The 18795-nt window shown below is 43.9% G+C and overlaps 1 protein-coding gene across 1 annotated transcript in view; it reads right to left on the bottom strand.

The window, feature by feature from the left end:
- The window catches only part of Tnik (TRAF2 and NCK interacting kinase), a 399376-nt gene extending 386447 nt beyond the window's left edge, over positions 1-12929 (bottom strand). Inside the window, exon 1 of the mRNA XM_028762118.1 lies at positions 12524-12929. Within this exon, the coding sequence (XP_028617951.1) occupies positions 12524-12580 (57 nt within the window). The 5' untranslated portion in view covers positions 12581-12929. The remainder of the gene's footprint in view (positions 1-12523) is intronic.
- Positions 12930-18795: the final 5866 nt, after the last annotated feature.

Here is an 18795-nt window from a genome sequence, read left to right as displayed (position 1 = left end):
AGAGAGGCACAGCTGAGAATTTCTCCTGGTGTTCGTGTAGGTCCCTCCTGCTGACTCAAGCTGAGACTGAGGCCTGACTGTCTCTGCTAGGTCATGTCACCACTGTTGTTAACATGACTCTACCGAACTGGACTGCTGGTGTATCTGTGAGGTGTTTGTGAGGAGATGAGCTGTCACTGCTGACCTATGAACTGAACTGCCAATTTCCAGACAACACAGATGGGAGTTGCTCCAAAGAACCTTTCTAAACAGGTTCACTCTCTCCCCTCCAGCCCCCATATCCTTTCTTCCCCACTAACCCTAGAGGGTGGTGACCTACAAGGGAGGTTAAAGCATTTAAGAACCATCATTAAAAAATAAGATTTGAAAAAATTAAAGTTACAATATTCTGCTATACTTGCAGACAGGAGCCTAGCATAAACATCATCAGATTGGTTTCATCCAACAACTGATGGAAACAGATGCAGAGATCCACAGCCAAACATTAGGTGGGAGCTCAGGGATTCCTGTAGAAGAGTGGGAAGAAGGATTATAGGAGCCAGAAAGGTCAAGGACACCACAGAATCAACTAAGCAGAGCTCATGGTGCTCACAGAGACTGACAATTACAGAGCCTGCATGGGTCTGACCTAGGCCCTCTGCGTATATGTTATGGTTGTGTAGCTTGGTGTTCTGGTGGCACTTCTAACCCCGGGAGTAGGAGCTGTCTCTGACTTTCTTGCTTGCTTTTGGGACCCCTTTTCTCCTACTGGGTTGCCTCTTCCAGCCTTAATATGAGAGGATATGCCTAGTCTTACTGTAAGTTGATATGCCATGTTTGGGCAATATCCCTGAAAGGCCTGCCCTTTTCTGACGGGAAGGAGGAGGATTGAACCAGGGGGAGAGGGAAGATGGGGGAGGGACTGAGAGGAGAAGAGGGAGGGGAAACTGAGGTCAGGATATATGAAAGAAGAATAAAGAAAAAAATAAAAAGAAGATGCTTATTGAAATACTATTTCTAGGAGTGGAGAAGCTTGAGACAGCCTCAAACTTCATCAATAAGAATTACATATCATGATACCTCTTTATAATAAAATTCTAAGTAGTCTACAAACATTAGAAAGTTAAACATTGATTAGTCTATTATATATTAAATGTTTTAGTTGTGATAACAGTTCTAGATAAGAATTTTTAGGATAATACTAAAATCTTTATCAATGAAGTGATAGGATGTTTCAAAATAATATGAAAGATGGAGTGGTTAGGGGCTTTGAGGAAACAGGATTGGTCATGAGGAATAAACAACTGTTAAAGACAGAAATCTTTACCAACTTTGTGGGTGAGTGTGTTTTCTTAATAAGGGTTTTTTGAGATTTAATCAAACTGCCTAAAATTCACTGTATTGAAGCGGGCAAGTGACTTTTACTGTGTTTGCACAGATGACTGAGAATGAGACCATTTAGACCACTACTGGTGGTCATTCTCCACTCCTTCCCTCGATTGCCTCCAGCAATCACTAAGTTACTTTATTTCTCCATGGATTTTCCTAGTCTGGAAGTTTCTCAGAAGTGCAGTCATACAACACGTGGTGTGACTTTTTTTAACTAGGGTAATGTTCATCCATATGTCAACACCAATCATCACTTTCTTTTATTACTGAAAGCAATTCTGTATATGGTGTCCCACTTTGCTTTTTGTTGTTGTAATATTCCATGATCAAAGGCAACTTAAGGGAAAATATAGTTTATTAGGCTTACACTTCTAAGTCATGGTCCACTATTGGGAAAATGCTAGGACAGGAACTCAATCAGAAACCATGGAGAAATGTTGTCTTAACCTACTCACTGGCTCATGCTTTCTTACACAATCCAGGCCCATGGTCTATGGATGGTGCTGCCCACAGGGCACGTAGTAGGGCCTCTCACATCAATCTTCAATCAAAACAGAAATGTCCACAGGCCAATATGATCTGGGAAATTATTCAGTTTAAGTTCCCTCTTCCCTGGTGACTCTAGGTTTAGTCAAGTTGATAATGAAAACTGTCCAACACATATGATCAACTGTGTATTACTTTTCATTAACTGATGGGAGATTTGAGTAGTCTCTTTCTTGGAGCTACATTAAAGAGTCAACACATTTTTTTGTATGAATACATGCCTTCACTTGGGTATATACTAGAAGTACATTCCTGAATTAAATCATAATTCTATAATTTAACATTTTAAGGAACTGCCCAATGATTTTCCATGTACTAATTTGCCAGAATTCTGTTGATTTTATGGAACTTTAAAATACCCTATAATAGTGTTTCTACTGTAAAGAGATACCATGATCACGGTGTCTTATAAAGGAAAACATTTTATTTAAGATGGTTTCCAGGTTCAGGGCTTTAGTCCATGATTATCACGGTAGAAAGCATGGCAATGTATAGGCAGACAGGGTCTAGAAAAGGAGTCAAGATTTTAATATCTGTAACAGTGAGGAGAGAGAGAGAGAGAGAGAGAGAGAGAGAGAGAGAGAGAGAGAGAGAGAGAGAGATCCAAATAGTGCAATTCCCTATGAGCCTATGGGAGCTGTTCTCCTTCAAACCAAAAGTAAGAATTTTCTAAAAACTATCTCATAAATGAACAGCAGCAGCGTGGGGAAAGTTTAATGACTAATTAAGTTTGATTCCTTGCTTGTTTTGTGAGTAAGGGACTGAGTGCCTTGTCTGTATGCGCTAAGCAAGCTTTGCCTGTGTACTCTATCCTCAGCCATGTTTGTACTTTGTATTTTGAAAGCTGGCTATGCTGGCTTTGAACTTACTCAATAGCTTAGACAAACCGTGAACTTGAGATCCTGTTGCCTTGGCCCTCGACATAGATGAGATTACAAACCTGTACCAGGAAACCCTGATGACTATTAAGTTTACTCTACAGGTTGCAGCTAATTTATAAAATATCACCTTAATTCCTTTAAAGCTATGTACTTACCTATATGTAGGAAAAATTACAAATCCGCATTTCAAAGTGTATCAGTGCTTACCATGAGATCCGTACGGAAACTCTCTTTGCTTGTTCACTTTCCTACAGTGATCACAAGTTGCCAATATAGAGACATGAAGAGAAAGTTTTGTTTCTTCGGCTAAAGAAACGTTTAACAATTCAGTTGTCTTCACTCACATTTAGTCTGTAATTTTCGATGCAGGAATCCCTGGGTCATCCTGATGACAAGTGAGCTAGGCTTCTACACATATTCAAGTTCCTAAAGTTACATCCTTGGCACATAAATATTAGCCATTCACTCGGCTGCTTAATTTCTCTCTCGCTTATGTTGAGAGAGATGGGATCCAGAGCCTTGCTTACACTAAGCAAGTACCCCACCACTGAGCTAACCCTCAGCTCCCCACCCTTTTTTGTTTTAAAATAGGATCTCCCTTGTGTGTCCAGACTGGGATCAAGCTTGTACTCATTCTGTCTTAGCCTTTGGTCAGTGAATGTATACCACTGTATAGGTAGTTCCTTATCTATACTGGTTGACTAAGCTGTGCTTTCCTCTGCCAAATAGTTACATAGATCTGAGCACTTAACAATGAATAATACTTTATTTATATATAAAAGCAACTTTGCCAGAATCTCTTTGCCAAGTTTATTTTTGTATTGTAAGAATAGCAGACATTCTAAGATGACTCGAATATTAGCAAACCAGTTGAGTGACATACAATGACAGCACCCCAGCTGTACTTTGGGAGATTCATCCTACAAAAGAAGCATCTTCTTTGAGCTCCAGTCCCTACACTAAAAAAGAGGTAAGTTGCTGCATGCACTAAGCCCTGGATAGAAAGATTGATAGACAGATGTGTGAACAGTTAGGTATCCAAACACAGTGAGAGGTGGATCGTCCTTACATCCTTTCTGAAGTCAGTGATTGGCTGGCTTTGTCCTATGTTCTATTTCTATCAGCAACTGGCACGCCAATTTTTTCAGTGTGTGAAGCAACATGAATAAATGTGATCCTTTACATACAAAATAATTACTTCATAAACTGTGCTGATATTTACTTAATGAGTATTTATCATGCTCCATGCATCAGGCACTGTTCTAAACACCAGGAATATTGGTAAACATGCAGCAAGATCTCATTAAAAACAAAGCATGAGTTGGGTGTGGTGTACATATTTCTTTTAATTCAAAATAATCATAAATGTTTAAATAAATAAATAAATGTTTAAAGCCTGGGTTGAATAGTCAATAGGTGGGTGACTTAGAGATGTATAGCAAAGACCTGCCCCTTAGGCAGTGCATTGCTCTCATAGTCTGAAGAGATAATCCATCAAAGAAAACCTCTGTGTGCAGGCAGCCTCTGGAAGGCGCTTGCTGATGCTTGTCTCTGGCAGCATGATTCTGTGTGTTCTCCTTCCCCACTGACTAAGGCTAACCTGAATTACAGACCAGATAGCGGGACCTGACGAGTTACCTCGAAGACTACACCGTCAAAGACTGTTGCCTTTTTCTTGCTTACTGAGATTGTTTTATCTGGAAAAGCCACTGCCATGTCACAAAGATGCTCCGGTATGGTACCATGAGTCTACCCTACTTTGCTTTCCATTTCTATGACAAAGACCATGACCAAAAGCAGCTTTGGGGAACAAAAGATTTCTTTGGCTTACATAATCTGAGCCCATTAAGGGAAGTCAAAGCAATACCTGAAACAGAGGCCATAAAGAACACTGCTTGCTGGCTTGCTCTAACACTTGTTTGACCTGCTTTCCTACACCATCCAGGACCACTGGCCCTGAGGGAGCATTCCCCCAGTGAGCTGAGACCTCCCACATAAATTGTAAGTCAAGAAAACTGCTCTACAGACTTTCCTACAGGCAATTTTATGGAGGAATTTTCTCAACAAAGATTTCATCCTCCCAGTTATAACTCCCAGATATATCTAGATTTGTATCAAGTTCACAAAAATCAACCAGCATAGACCTTCCATCATCTGTTAGACACCTTCCACCCATGGTATCTCTGTCAGGATGAAAATTCAAGGTCATCTACCCACAGGTTCCCAATAGTATGACCCTTCCTACCTGTTACTATTTTTCAATAATAGCTGTCCTAAACATCACAAGTATATTTTAAAAAGACCGTGTGTGTAAGCATGCATGTGCTTGCACATGTGTATGTGCATGTGAACAAGTATACACACACACCAGTCTTTAGGTTCTAATGCTCACAATATGAAATCTCTCAAGACAGACTTTGGAGAAATGGAAGATTACTGTAGAAACAAGGGCTTTCCTACATGGAACATGGTGCTGTATTTCTTATGGTTGGTGTCTTTGAAATTGTGCTGTAACAGGTGTTCCCTCCCTAAGAGACATCTTCTCTAGTCATGTCACCTACAGTACATAATGGAGTGCATGTTCCCTGAGACTGTGCTGTGACCAGAATGGGGCTACGATTCTGGAGTTTCTAGAACCACTTCAGGCAGCACCACCCTCAGACCCTCTAGAAGGACTGTCAGTTGTATATTTGTCCATGTAGTGTTTATTTATTGCTGTGTGAAAGACCCTGGAGGAGATCCCCAGAGGAGCAATCATATGCATTGTTTCAGGAAGGTTGTTGTCTAGCAGACCTAAGCTAAGAAGGTACTGAGAGAGGTACGTGGTCAGATCTGTAAGTGGCAGAGAGAAACTCTAACAGAGAAAAATCAAGGACAACTGTTTGGAAACCATAACTGTGTATGTTTGTTATTGGGAAAGTAAAGACCTAAAGGAGAATAAGGTAGGGTGTGTCATAAAGAGCATATTCCATCAGATGAGAGAAATGCTCTTTGTGGCAGTGGCAACCATTAAAGGTAAAGAGCATGCTGGGAGATCCAGCTGCATAGCAACTAGTTTAGATACTTGCTAAAGCTTAGGCTTTGGCCCTTAGGCTAGGGAATCAAAGAAGACCTGGTACAAAGAAACAACTGGAAAGAAAATGTGTATTAAAAAGACATATGTGGATGCCATGGTAAGGCTGGTAAGGGGAAGGCTACTTGTGAAGATATAGGAGGCAGGTCTTGTTGTCACAGTAGCTACAGAGAAGAGTGGAGACATGGAGCCTCATATAATAGATAGTCTGAAGGAATATTTATGCTTGGAGTGGAGGAGAGTGTATTTTCAAGATTCAGGGTATCTTTTTTGATATAACTGGACTCAATCTGTTCAAATAGGAAGAGATAAAGGGGAATATCTTTTTCTGAAGAAAAACAATCTCACCATCAGAATGGGCGAAAGCATCCAGCAGGCCCCTATCTTTCCCATAGAAACCTCACATTTATACGCACAGAAGAAGATTTAATTCAAAAATATCATGAGAATTTTCTTGACATTCTCATCAGGATGCTAACAAATTAGATTTCCTTCTAAGAGAACTACACCCCACCCCTAAGAAAACTAGACCCTGCCCCCAGGATGGGAGCAGTAATGTGGCTTTGAAACGTCTCTCAGACTCCAGCTATCCCAAATTCTGACAGTATAGAGGATGGCTGCACTCAACTGGGCATGGCTGCCAGGATTCAATGACAGCAGCCCTGAGGGACACTCTCACTGAAAGAGGAGCGGTGTCAAAGCTGGGAGTATAGACTAATTCTAGAGCAGAAAGAAGGGCCAAGACTCAGAATACAAGATTTCAAAGAGTCTTAGAGATGTGTGTATGTGTTACTTTGATGAAGAAAAGCATTTGAAATTCTTTCATCAATGAAATACCCCATGATCTTCTAAGCAGATAATTATGCAAACAGCAAACCGAGACTTGTATTAGACTTTGCATTAAAGATTACTCCAGTTAATAACGAACACTAAAAGTGCTTCTGCCTATAGCACTGATGTTCTGATAGCTGTCACTGCATCCTATCTTATTGGGAGGCTGTGTCATTGAGAAACAACAACAAAAAACTAAAAGCCTGTTCAAAGTCTCAGAAAAGCAACAAATGCATCCAGAGGAAGACAGCTGAGCCTCTGTCATTTTAAGATACTGTCATCAATCCGTGCAACTTTACTAAAATCTCATTTTAGACCAAATTTAATTAAGTGCTCTGGGGTAATGAATTAATGATGTTTCAAGAATTCTTTAAGTCTCGAGAGATCTCTGACCAGGTTTTAAGCACTGAGATATTAGTGTGTCATTATAAATGTCCATTCCCTTCCCATTCCCTTTAGAAAAAGGAAAAACCAAGAAAAGACATGATATAATAAAGGTGCTTGCATTTGAATAATGGCTCATCCTTACAGAAGAGGAAAGAAGACAAGAAAGAGAGAGAGCCTTAATGAATAAGGCTGTTGACTGATCCTAGCCTAGAAACCGTAACCTTTAAAAGGCTTCTGGGCGAGCCTTGCTTCTCTGTAATGAGGGTCTATGCTAGAACCAAGCTCAACTGAGGACCCAGGAAAGTGTACAAGGTCAAATGAGCACATAAGATAAAAGTCTGTTTCAGTGCTATTGAAAAGAGGTTTGTTCCATAAAGAGCAATTGAGGAAGAAACCTGTATTGATCTCTGGCTTTCACATGCACAGACACATGTGCACATGCACACACTCTAAAAGGTGTGTCTTCTGAACTAGACACCATGGCACACATCTGCCATCCCAGCATTCGAGAGACAAAGGCAGAACTATTCAGAATTCAAAGCTAGTATAGGCCAGAGTAAGCTTCACACAATCCTAGGCTATATCTTAACAACTTGTCTCAAAAAAAAAAAACAAAAACAGATAAACACACACACACACAAAAAACTGTCCTTCAGCCTTTTCACAAGGTGCAGTCACTGGAATCAAACACTGGTGAGCTTCCCATAAAATTCTATCTAATGGCATATTAGTACGTTGCCTTGTGACCTAAGTGCTGCGCAATAAAGCCTTTGATTTTAGAATCCAGGATGATGAAGACATGAAGTTGTCATTCCATCTCTGTGCTGCTGACACCTAGGCATGCCCCATGTCACAGAACTAATAAGATGTGCACAAGAAGCCCGGGAGCTTGTGACCATTCCACCTCATTCACTAATGCATTCATTCATCCATATGCTCATTCACTTCTTCATTCACTCATCCAATCACTTGTTCAACTAATGAAATAACTAAGTTAAAAAGACTCTATGGCCCTTAATGAACTTGTAAGGAAGGGGAAAAAAAAAAACCTCACCACCCCAGCCCCAGTAGCACAAGCATGCAAAGTGCAGTTGAGAGGTACATGTGAGCTTTCCAGATGAGACTGATTCTTCCATCTGGAATTTGATGGAGAAGTAGATGGCTCAGTTGGCAAAGTGCTTGCTGCATAAGTGTGAGGACCTGAGTTTTGATCCCCAGCAGCCACACACACAAAAAGCTGTATGTGGCAGTGACTGTAAGGAGATGGGGAGGGGGAACAGGAAGATTCCTGAGGCTTGGAGACAAGCTAAGCTAGTCTTGCTCAATCAGTGGGTTGCAGGGTTAGTGAGAGAACCTGTCTCAAGAAGTAAAGTGGAGAGGCCCGGAGAGATGGCTGCTTTTCCTGATGACCTGGGTTTCATTCCCTACACTCATGTGGCAGCTCACAACCATCTGTAACTCCAGTTTCAAGGGATCAGACATCTACTTTTGGCCTCTGCAGTCTCCAAGGATGCTGTCGTGCACAGGCATACATGAATTTAAAACACCCAAACACATAAAAAAGTAAAGTTAAATAAAAACAAAAATAAGGGTCAGAGAAATAGGCACCTGACACTGACCCCTGGTCTCCCCATTCGAACGCACACACACAAACATGCCAGCTAAACACATGGGTGTATCAACTTACATATGCAAATGCTGCACACACATACAGGAGGGGCAGGGACATGGGAAAAAGAGAGTGGCTAGGCCCAGAAAGACATGAGGGGGGAGGAAAAAGGCGGGTATAAGTCATCTAATTTTGTTCAACTAGAAAAGTATGTCTGAGTCCTGCCCCAAGCTGAAAGGCTGAGGTCAGAACCCCTGACCTTGAATGCTCGATGCCGTGGGCCAAGCATAGCAGAGCTAGTGTGCTCCAGCTCAGAAACATGATCGTCTTCAAAAAGCTTTCTGGGCTGAGCGCACCTCATAGGCAATGCAGCATCATGGTGGATAATTTCATCTTTTAATACAGTGAGGTCTGAAGCAAGCATGACTCAAGCCCAGGTCTGAATAAGAAGATTGTTTGCAGTAGTCTGTGCGCATGCATACACATTTTCATACACCCACATGGATAGAATTTATGTTCGTAATACTATATGTAATATCCGCATCTCCAGCAATTGTAAAAAGCATGTGTGGACACCAGAAACCTCACACAGAGAGAGACGTCTGAATAATGTGCATGTCTGGACGGACCCCTTGGGACATGTTCAGATGGAGACGGGTTACTGAGAGAGGTTATCCACGCAGGACACCATCTGCCTACACGATTTAGATCTCTATTTGCCTGCGAAGAAGAGATTAAAAGAAGGCTAGGCAAGATAAATTCCAAAGGTGCTGGATAGCTCTGGTCACTTGATTTGATAAGTTCCCTGTTTCTAGCAGGTTTTTCACTCTCAAGACAAAAAAAAAAAAAAAAAATCCATGCCCCTCATCAAGAGATTTCTTTCTCTTGCTCTCCCCATCAGCAGAAAACATCTCACTGATTTCATTTCCAGCTACAGATGATGTGTCTTAGAGAACAGGTTGAGGAGTCAGGAACCATACTCTGGCTACTTTTATTTCCCCCTTGACTGTGTGACCTTGGACAACAAACTTTACTTCTCTTGGCTTTAATTTCCCCTGAGTGTTACATTATGGGAATGGTCCAGTGTTCTGTGATTTTTTTTCAGCTCTCATCTATGAAACCACCCCCTACCTAACACTCAAGATTTAGCTGAGCTTCATGAACTCTGAGATGAGGGCTTAATAAATCGAATTCTAATCAAAAACCCAACTTCATTTCACTCAAAAACAAAAACAAAACAACCACCACCACAACAACAACAACAAAAACCCACCCAAATCTTGTGTGGTTTAAATGTCAGGGCTGGTACCAGTTGCTCTGGTCTGAATTATGCATTGTTCCTATTGGGGAGAATTTTAGACTGGGCCCAGTCTGGGATCACTGGCTGAGAACAATAAGGCCCCAAAGTCAGAAGGAGAAAGGCCTCTCTAGCCAGGATCTGCTCTTAAACCACCAAGCTCAGGGCCTACACAGAGCATTGATTGTATACATTACAGAGCCATGGGGGTGTCCTCGGGGCTGGCAGGGCTGCCTCCCTGACCTTGCCTGCATTTCAGGGTCAGGGTCTCCTCAGAAGGACTTTTCTGCAAGCTTAGGAACCAACCTCTCCACATCTGGGGAGGCAGGCTCTTGTTTGTGAGGATCACCTTCTAGCCCTCGGAGACAAACCTACCTGCACACCTCGCCCACCACAAGACTGCCTGAATCTCCCAGGCCTGCTGAGTACAACTGTCTGCCCATCTGCATGTAAGTCTTCCAGCCAGTAGCTCCCCAGACACTGGGAGTAGCTGGTTTCCTAGCTCTTTGCACACCCTAGTGCAGGCAGAGAATTCATTGGGCATCCTGTGTGACAAAGAGCAATCTCAGTAAATCATACAAAGATATCTGTTCCAAATACACGTAGCAGAGCTCAGGTCTCCTCAAGTGTGAATCAAGGTGCTCTGATGACAAGTTCTGTGCTTGGTATTTCAGAAAACCTTGCCCACAGAAGCTAGCCCCCGCCCCTTAACTTAAAAATCACATCAGGGAGAGTGATGTTAAGATTCCTGCTTAGCTAAATCACAAGCCTGCCTCATTGTTCAGGCCTCTACCTCTTAGCCACTCCTCCTTCCCCAAGTCTGGTCCACCTGATTAACTCACACCACAGCAACTCCCAGACAGAAGTGGAGCAAAAGTGCACACACAGTGGGTGAAGAGGAAGCCTCGCTTGTTTAAAGCACCCACTCTGCTCCCAGCCCCCACACTCAGCTACTCACTGGTTCTGGATGTGGCCTTCGGGCACCAGAGAAACAGACAGCTTACTGTAATCATGCATGAATGAGCTTTTGCTGCCCCACTATCACAACAGGCCATTTCAAAGGGCAGTCAAAGCTGTCTCTCTGAATCTTTACCTCTCTGGACCAAAAGATAAGGAAAGGGGCACGGATTCAAGGAAAGGGAAGAAAAGAGGTTCCTGGAGCCCGAAGAAAAAGTATCACTTCCATCAGACAGGTATCTAGCCCCTTAAAATGTTTGTAGAGAAAGGTAAGGGCAGGAAAAGCTTTTGTAGACACAGGTAAATGGCCTCAAGATTTTAGCATCCATCTAACAATGTGTTCCAGAAGACCACTGAACTTCCACCCCTACTGGCAGTGGATGACACGAGATACCATGGCTTAGGTCTCACCTACCCTCCAGGCATCAAGCATATGCATTTGCTGCTTATTTTATTTTTAGTTCAGGAGAGGAAGAAACTAGTCGAACTGAGATTGGTGTCCAATCTTTCTCAGATGCCTGCTGCTGCCACCATCACCACCCCTCCTCACCCCCTTCCTGGCAGGCAGCATCTAATTAAAATGGCAAGAACGCTCGGCCCCCTTCCCCGAAGGAGTGTGCTGGGATTAGAGATGGGGGCGGGGAAGTGTCGGGGCTGCAATGGGATTCCTGGCAGTCTGATTTTCAAACAACAGCAAAATGGATTCTAGATCACTGAAGTCTTATTCAGTACAATGGAACGACGTCTGAGGTGTTTCAGTAGGTAAAGGCAAAGCGGCCGGGCTGGGGAAAGGGAATGTGTTTTACAAAGGACTGGTCACAGACCTGGGAGACACACACACACACACACACACACACACACACACAGTCTCTCCAGGGAGTTCCGATGTGGTGGGGAGACGCTGTTAAGCGTCTCTTTCACCTGCTGAAGTTCAGCCATAAAACTGAAAGGTCACAGTCACCAAGGGAAGGAATAGGCAGGGCTGAGTTCAAACCACAGATAAAGGTGAGTGCACACTAGCGTTTGGTGAAAGCTCAGCCAGAGCCCCTGCACAGGAGGCAGAACCAGGGAAGGGAGTCAGTTACCACCTACAAGACCAGCCCAGAACAGCAATTATTGCTCCCCTGGAGCGGCAGGGTTCACTGGTGGCGACAGCTAGCTCACGATGGCATCTTGCAGGTAGCTGGCAAACGTGAAGGGCCAGTGCCTTTCTTCTCGAGGAGAATCTTTTTGCAGCAAGGAGCAGTCGGGTCTCGCGCCTTGGCACGAGACGGTTGCCCGGGTATACACACACACACACACACACACACACACACACACACACACACACACACCAGCCTTTCATGTAATGCTCTTACACAGATCGAAGATGAAACTGACATAAGCTCCACCAGCTTCCTTGCGGAGCCTCGGGAACAGCCTAGGAGCACAAGGGGAGCCCAGCCCCTGCTGCAAGGGTAGGGGCTCAGCCTAGAACCCCTCGGCTGTCCTGGAATCAGAAAGGGAAGGCAGGGAACGTTCCCTCTTCCAGCCCCAGACCATAGGAAAGAAAGGCAAAAACACGTTCTGCTCACCCTCAGGGCGGAGAGATCGATTTCATCTAGGCTGCGAGCTGGGGAGTCGCTCGCCATGTCGACTCTTCGCGGCAGAAATGGACCAAAACCACCCTGAAGCGTCTTCCTTGGCAATTCCACCCTGGTCTATTTCGCTCGCGTCCTCATGCGGCTGTCCGCCAGAGAGGCCCGGGGCCCAGCCTCCCCCGCCCACCCGGGCCCCAACAGGAGTCCGATCCCGATCTTCCGAGAGCGTCGATCCGCGGGATCCCGGAGCCCGACCTGCGCGGATCTCCAAGCCCGGAGCCTTGGTGCGTGTGGGCTGCGCGCCCTGATCGGCTAAGGGCGCTGGGGCTGCGTGGGTGTATTTAAATGGGACATGCTTCTTTGCTTGTGCGTGGATGGCGGCTGCATTGGCTGTTATAATGAGACATATCAACTCCTCCACTCAGCTGGGGGGGTGGGGGTGGAGAACCACACAGAACTGTCTATCACCGCTTCCTGGGAGGAGGGGGGAGGCGTGGTCTCCGACTGGGGAGAGGCCGCGCTTCCTGACCGGGTCCCTCTGCCACTAGCCAGGGTGGGGGAGGGGTACGCACCCTTTCCGCCCCAGCTTTTGCGGGGGTAATGGTGCTGAATTTAAAAAGCCATTCTTGAACCTCTCTGTGCAGGAACCTGAAAGCTATTTTTTTTAATATGTCCAATTTGTGCACTGCACCAAAATGGCTCTTCGATCGTATCTTGGGGTTTCTTGACTGCGTTCAGTTACTCTAATGGTAAAAAGGGTGGTGGGGAGAGACAGCGGGAAAAAGCAGCATTCCCTCCCCCCATTAATTATTTGTGGGGCTGGAGTAAAGGCGGGCCGGTGCAACCGGTGCATATAAGGACTTGTGCGCAGGGAAGGGGATCCGCCTCCCCGCGCTGAGCGACTTGGAGAGAAGCTCACACGCGCCGAGCGGGCAGCCTAGCTTTGGTGCTGGGCAGTGGCCACGGGGTCACGGTCATTCGCGGGCCCTGGGTTGCAGGAAGGAAGGCCCGAATCATCTGTGGTTGGCTCAGCTGAGTAGATTTGCTAGAAGCTGGAAATCCGGGAGATGTGAGCTCCGTCTCGACATCGCCACACCCAAGCCCTGCGCGTGCCGCAATTCCCCACGGAAATGACCGAATTGAAAAGAGAAGCTTGCTCCCTGGGTGCAGTAGCTCCAAGGCTTCAGGTGACTCCCAGGCTGACATTAACTGGGCAACATAGTGTTCAACCCAGCGTTTCCTCCTCTGCGGCTTTTCCGCGGTGACCTAGCCGGAGAGATGGAGAAAGTTTGGCTCCAGGATAGTGAGTCCTGACCCGCGAGCTATTTGACTTCGCTCGCTTTTTCACTCAAAAGCTGGGTGTTTGCAGTGGTAACCAGACTTTCTTTATCAAAAGTGTAAAGTCACTTCCCCAACCCCCTCGCAGCCTAGTTTGGCCACTCAAAATACATCGGAAGAAAACATTTATACTGAACTCTCTCCACTCACTTCAACTCATCAATAATTCCCAGAGTGTTCCTCTCACATCTGTTGAGACAAGAGGCTAAGCGCACTGGGGTTTTGGTTTTTACTTGACTTTTTGTTTTGTTTTCTTGGGGGGGGGGGTAGAGGTTCTTCTGATTTATTTTATTGGTTGGTTGGCTTGGTTTGGTTATGAGACAGATCTTACATAGTTCAAGGATGTCTTTGCTTCACTGTGGAGCTGAGGAAGGCCTTGAACTCCTCATCGTCCTGGAAATACCTCCCGAGTACTCAGATAACACATGTACACCTACACCTGGGCTAGTGCTACTTGTTTTTTAAAGTCATGAAGTGTAAACTAATTATGAGCTTCAGGACAAGTTGAAAGAACGAATGAGCAGACGAATGCTAATGAAGTTAGTGCTGGCTGGACCTTTTAGTCCTGGACTCACTGTTGCCGATCACGTGCTCTCTAAACCATACCATGAAACTAGAACGCTGTTGTGACAGCAAACGAATGTCAGCAACGGGTTGGGAGCTTTTGCCTTTAAGGCAAAGTAGCTTTAAATGTTTTAAAATAGTTTAAGGGCTCTATTTGTCTTTGGCTTCCCAACTGAAATCATTCTGCTCATTAATAGGTGCGAAGCCGTAAGCCACCATGAAGGGACCATATAGAAGTCATCTCTTCCCTCCACTACCCTTTTCCCTGTGTGTCATCTTTGTTTGTTTGTTTGTTTGTTTGTTTTTTAATCTCACCTTCTTCTAGATAGAAGGTTAATATATGTCTCAAAGTGAAAGAAAATAATTTCAGATTAGGGATTTGGAAGTCATAAGCAGGGCTCCCTTTTAAAGCTTCAAACTTGAAAATAGGAGATAAACATGCTCATAGAAAAGCAATACTGACTTATGCGAAACCACAAAAAGATCTTTCCCCCTGACTCTAATAACACAAGATTCTACTTTGGGGTTTACAATAAGTTTGGAATAGTCCACAGCAGTGATTGCTGCTGAGGAAGCCCCTGTCTCAGACAGAAAGGATGGATGTAGCCTCAAAGAGAGATCCACAAAGGGCACCTTAGGGAGTGAGGGAGGGGGATGGGAGAAAGCAGTGGCAGGCAGGTGAAGGGTGGGAAATCTCAGGACCAGGAGAGGGCAGAGGGCAGGTCAGGCAGATCAGGCAGAGCTTTGAATGCCCTGTTTAGGAACACCACACTCTCTTCCTTTGGCCAAGTGCTTTCAGCTATTCCAGCAGACGATCTGATTTCTTTCTATGTTTGAATACTGTCTGTGCTCTTATCAACAGTTTTTCCTTTTGTTTAATTTAAAAGAAAACAAAAGTCTATAAAAAAATAAGTCTAGACATAATGGGGCCCCAGGCCTTAGTAGGCACCAAGACCTTAGCACCACTGACTCCATGATGGAGGGACCATCCAGCTATAACACTCAGCATGTAGACAGCACCCTCTGCTAAAGCTAAAACTCAGCCTAATCCATCAAAGTCCTCAGTTCTGAGAAAGTCTCTAAATGTACTAGCCTTGCTTTTTTGGCTTCTGTGGTTCTGCTTCTGGCAACCTGTTCTTGTTGACTGAAGTATGTCCAAGCCAGGACATGCATGATTTTTGTGCTTAAAATCTCACCCTGAGAAAGGCTCTAGGCTACACTGGGATTCTAGCATAGTCACTGGCTGGCTAATAAAGACTGTCTTTTGACTTAAATCTATGTCTGAGAAGTCTTCTCTGGTGAGTACCCCACTGCACTAGACATACCTCCTCCTATAGAAAGGAAAACATTAAATATAACGGAAGTGGAATCTCTACCATTACATTTTGGTTGGCTATTACTTCTTTTGCGCTCTGAGTTTCTTACAGAACAGCCCAGGTAACATGGAACCCCAGCCTTCACAAGGGCAGACAGGAAGTGTGGGGGCAACAGGTCAGCAACTAAGATTATTTTAGATACATGATGTTAACTGATAGGAAAAAAGAGAAAATAGCAAGTAGCAAAGGCAGTCAGGATGCAACCAAGGTAAGGTTTTACTCCTGACGTGATCTGAAGCACTGGGGGAACTGAGACCATTCAGGCATATCTTAAATGCCAGGAAAACACACCTGTCTGCTAGTCATCTCTGTGGTAAGTACGCAACAACAATAGAAAGGCTGGCATAGGCAGGAGGTGCACAGCAACTGGCCAGAGAGGACGAAAGAGGGGAAACAGGGAAGGCCAGGAAGCACAGTGAGAACTTTGGGTTTTTAAAAGCTGAAGCAAATATTGTTACTTGTTTGGAATAGTTAAATATGGGCTGCTAGTTACAGGTATTGATAATATTGTTCTTGGTATGTTTACATATTTAAAACATCCTGTGTTTCTAAAGTACTCATAAAAGAATAAAAAGAACCCAAAGGTGTCTTCTCCCTGTTATGTTCTGTGTTCTTTAATAACAAATCTATATGCCAACTCAGATCCCAATGTGGAAATCAGAAATAACATGTGTAGGGTTCAGATGTAGCCCAGGTTTGCCGCTGACTTAACTACTACCTTGACCCTCCCAAGTGCTGAGCCATCATGCCTATCTCAGAAAAAAAAATAATTTTAAATATACATTAAAATCTTAAAAGAAGCACCATCAGCTGGCCACTTATCCAGAGCACTGCCTAGATGATCAGTAAGAGTGAATGTAACATTTGATACGGCCTCAAAGGAACTGTGTAGGTGAGATTTGTGCAGGCTGACACTGCATGGGTAGACACATTTACTGTGGTGAGAAACCAAGGGGCTGTATTGATTCTTTGACTCATACGAAGTAGATCATTCTATGTAAAAGCAGTACTAGGACCTGAGGAGCCTGAGTCACACAAAACCCTCACCTCTCAGAGACAAACAAGCTTGCAAACGGTCAGTGACAAGATTATTTTAGATATATAGTGATGGCTGATATGAAGAAGTACACACAGAACAAGGAGACTCAGCAACACACGTATCCCCCAGACACACCTCGCCCTCGCTGCCACCAGCACTGAGTATAGCTGCTAGGGTCAGTGAGGCAAGCTAGTACCTGGGAGCTGGTCTACAAGGACTGGAAGAAATAGGAACCCACCCCCAAATTGCCTGTGTCTCCCAACTGCTGCCCAGTTCTCCCACTGTACTCAGTAAAGCAAACACTCAATCAGAATGACACCACAGATGAACAGATGTGAGTTCCGAACACAGCATTAGCCCACAAGGACACACACCCACCTCCAATGGTCATGAGCTTCTACTACTGGAGAAGAAAGGCCCTGATGTCAATCAGCAAACTGAATCAAGACCGAAGATAACAATGCAGCAAGATGGTCTTTTAATGCACACACTTAAATCCTCAGAGGCATAATCCAGGATTTGCACTCAGAAGACATAATAATTTGTTTTTTCAAAATTAGTTAAAGGACTAGCTAGTCATGTTTTATGAGTGCTAGGAACATGGCCCAGTTAGCAAAGTGCATGCTGCATGAATTTGAGACCATGAATTTGAATCCCAGGACACACATGAAAAAGGCCTACTGCAGTGGTATACCTGTAATCCCAGTACTAGGGAAGTGGAGGAAGGAGGATTCCTGGGACTGATTGGTCATGTAGTCTAGCTAGTTCAGCAAATGCCAGGACCAGGGAGAGACCTTGCCTCAAAAAATAAGGTGAAGAGTAATTGAGAACTGCTCCAATGTTGAGTTCTGACTTTTATATGCACACACACACACGCACGCACGCACGCACGCACGCACACATGCACGCACATTTATAAAAAAATGTTTATTGGGATAAAAACATAGTCAATTGAACAAGTAATTGTAAACATAATTATATTAATTAAGATAACAGTTTTATTATCAATATAATAAATCATACATATTCTTCTAAGCATTTGCTGTGGTCTGAATACTTCTGGAACCCCTAACAGTAGATCTTGAAGACCAAGTTCAACAGTGGCAGACTGAATAGCCAATGCCCTTGTGAGTGACAGCAGCGCCCCTGTGCCCTGGAAGGACACAAGGGCATCACTTGGAGGATCAGTTTTAACAGATTTAAGAGTTAGTGCCTTGACCTAGGACTCTCCAGCTCCTGAACATAAGAAATACATTTCTGCTGTGTATAAAATTACCTGAGGCATTTCATTTCAGTAGTCAAAATGTGCTAAAAGAACATACATGTATTTATGTATTTAACATTTATTGTCTAACAAAATGGCCAATGTTATTAGAATATTTGTTTTATAAGAGAGTTAACAAAATAACAGAAAACTTCAGCTTTGCCTAGAGCAACACAGTCATCATAAGTGGCTGAGTCAAGATTTGAACTCAGGCTCTTCCTCACAGTGTTACACTGACACTGATGGAAAGGAAAGAAGAGCAAATTCTTATCACAGAAGAGGAGACCCAGGTTGTTTGTTCATTTGTTGGTTGTTGTTGTTTTGTTTTGTTGTAACAGCAGAAAGGGTTAAGCAACATGAATTTATATCCAGGCGGTCTAACGTGCATTTAATAGGAAATTTGTATAATATGTGGAAGAGCAAAATAATGAAGAACAAAAAAATGCTGCATAAAAAAAAGCTTAAGAACAAAATATCACACTCATACACACTATCATTGAATTTTAGACCATGAGAGCTACAAAGGATATGCTAGGCTGTCTACTTCTTATGAGCACGGAAGTAACAGGGTCCTAAGGGAGATATTTTAAACTGGAATGCTCTACTTAAGGCACTAGCATTTGACAGGGAGCACAAACCAGTGAGGAACATTCTCAGATGGATGCAGAGTCAGAGGGCTGACTCT

This window comes from Grammomys surdaster, unplaced genomic scaffold (assembly GCF_004785775.1).
Source record: "Grammomys surdaster isolate TR1022 unplaced genomic scaffold, NIH_TR_1.0 62, whole genome shotgun sequence".
Lineage (NCBI taxonomy): Eukaryota > Metazoa > Chordata > Mammalia > Rodentia > Muridae > Grammomys > Grammomys surdaster.
Note: the sequence above shows the minus strand (reverse complement) of the source record. Positions and strands in the feature narration are given on the sequence as shown.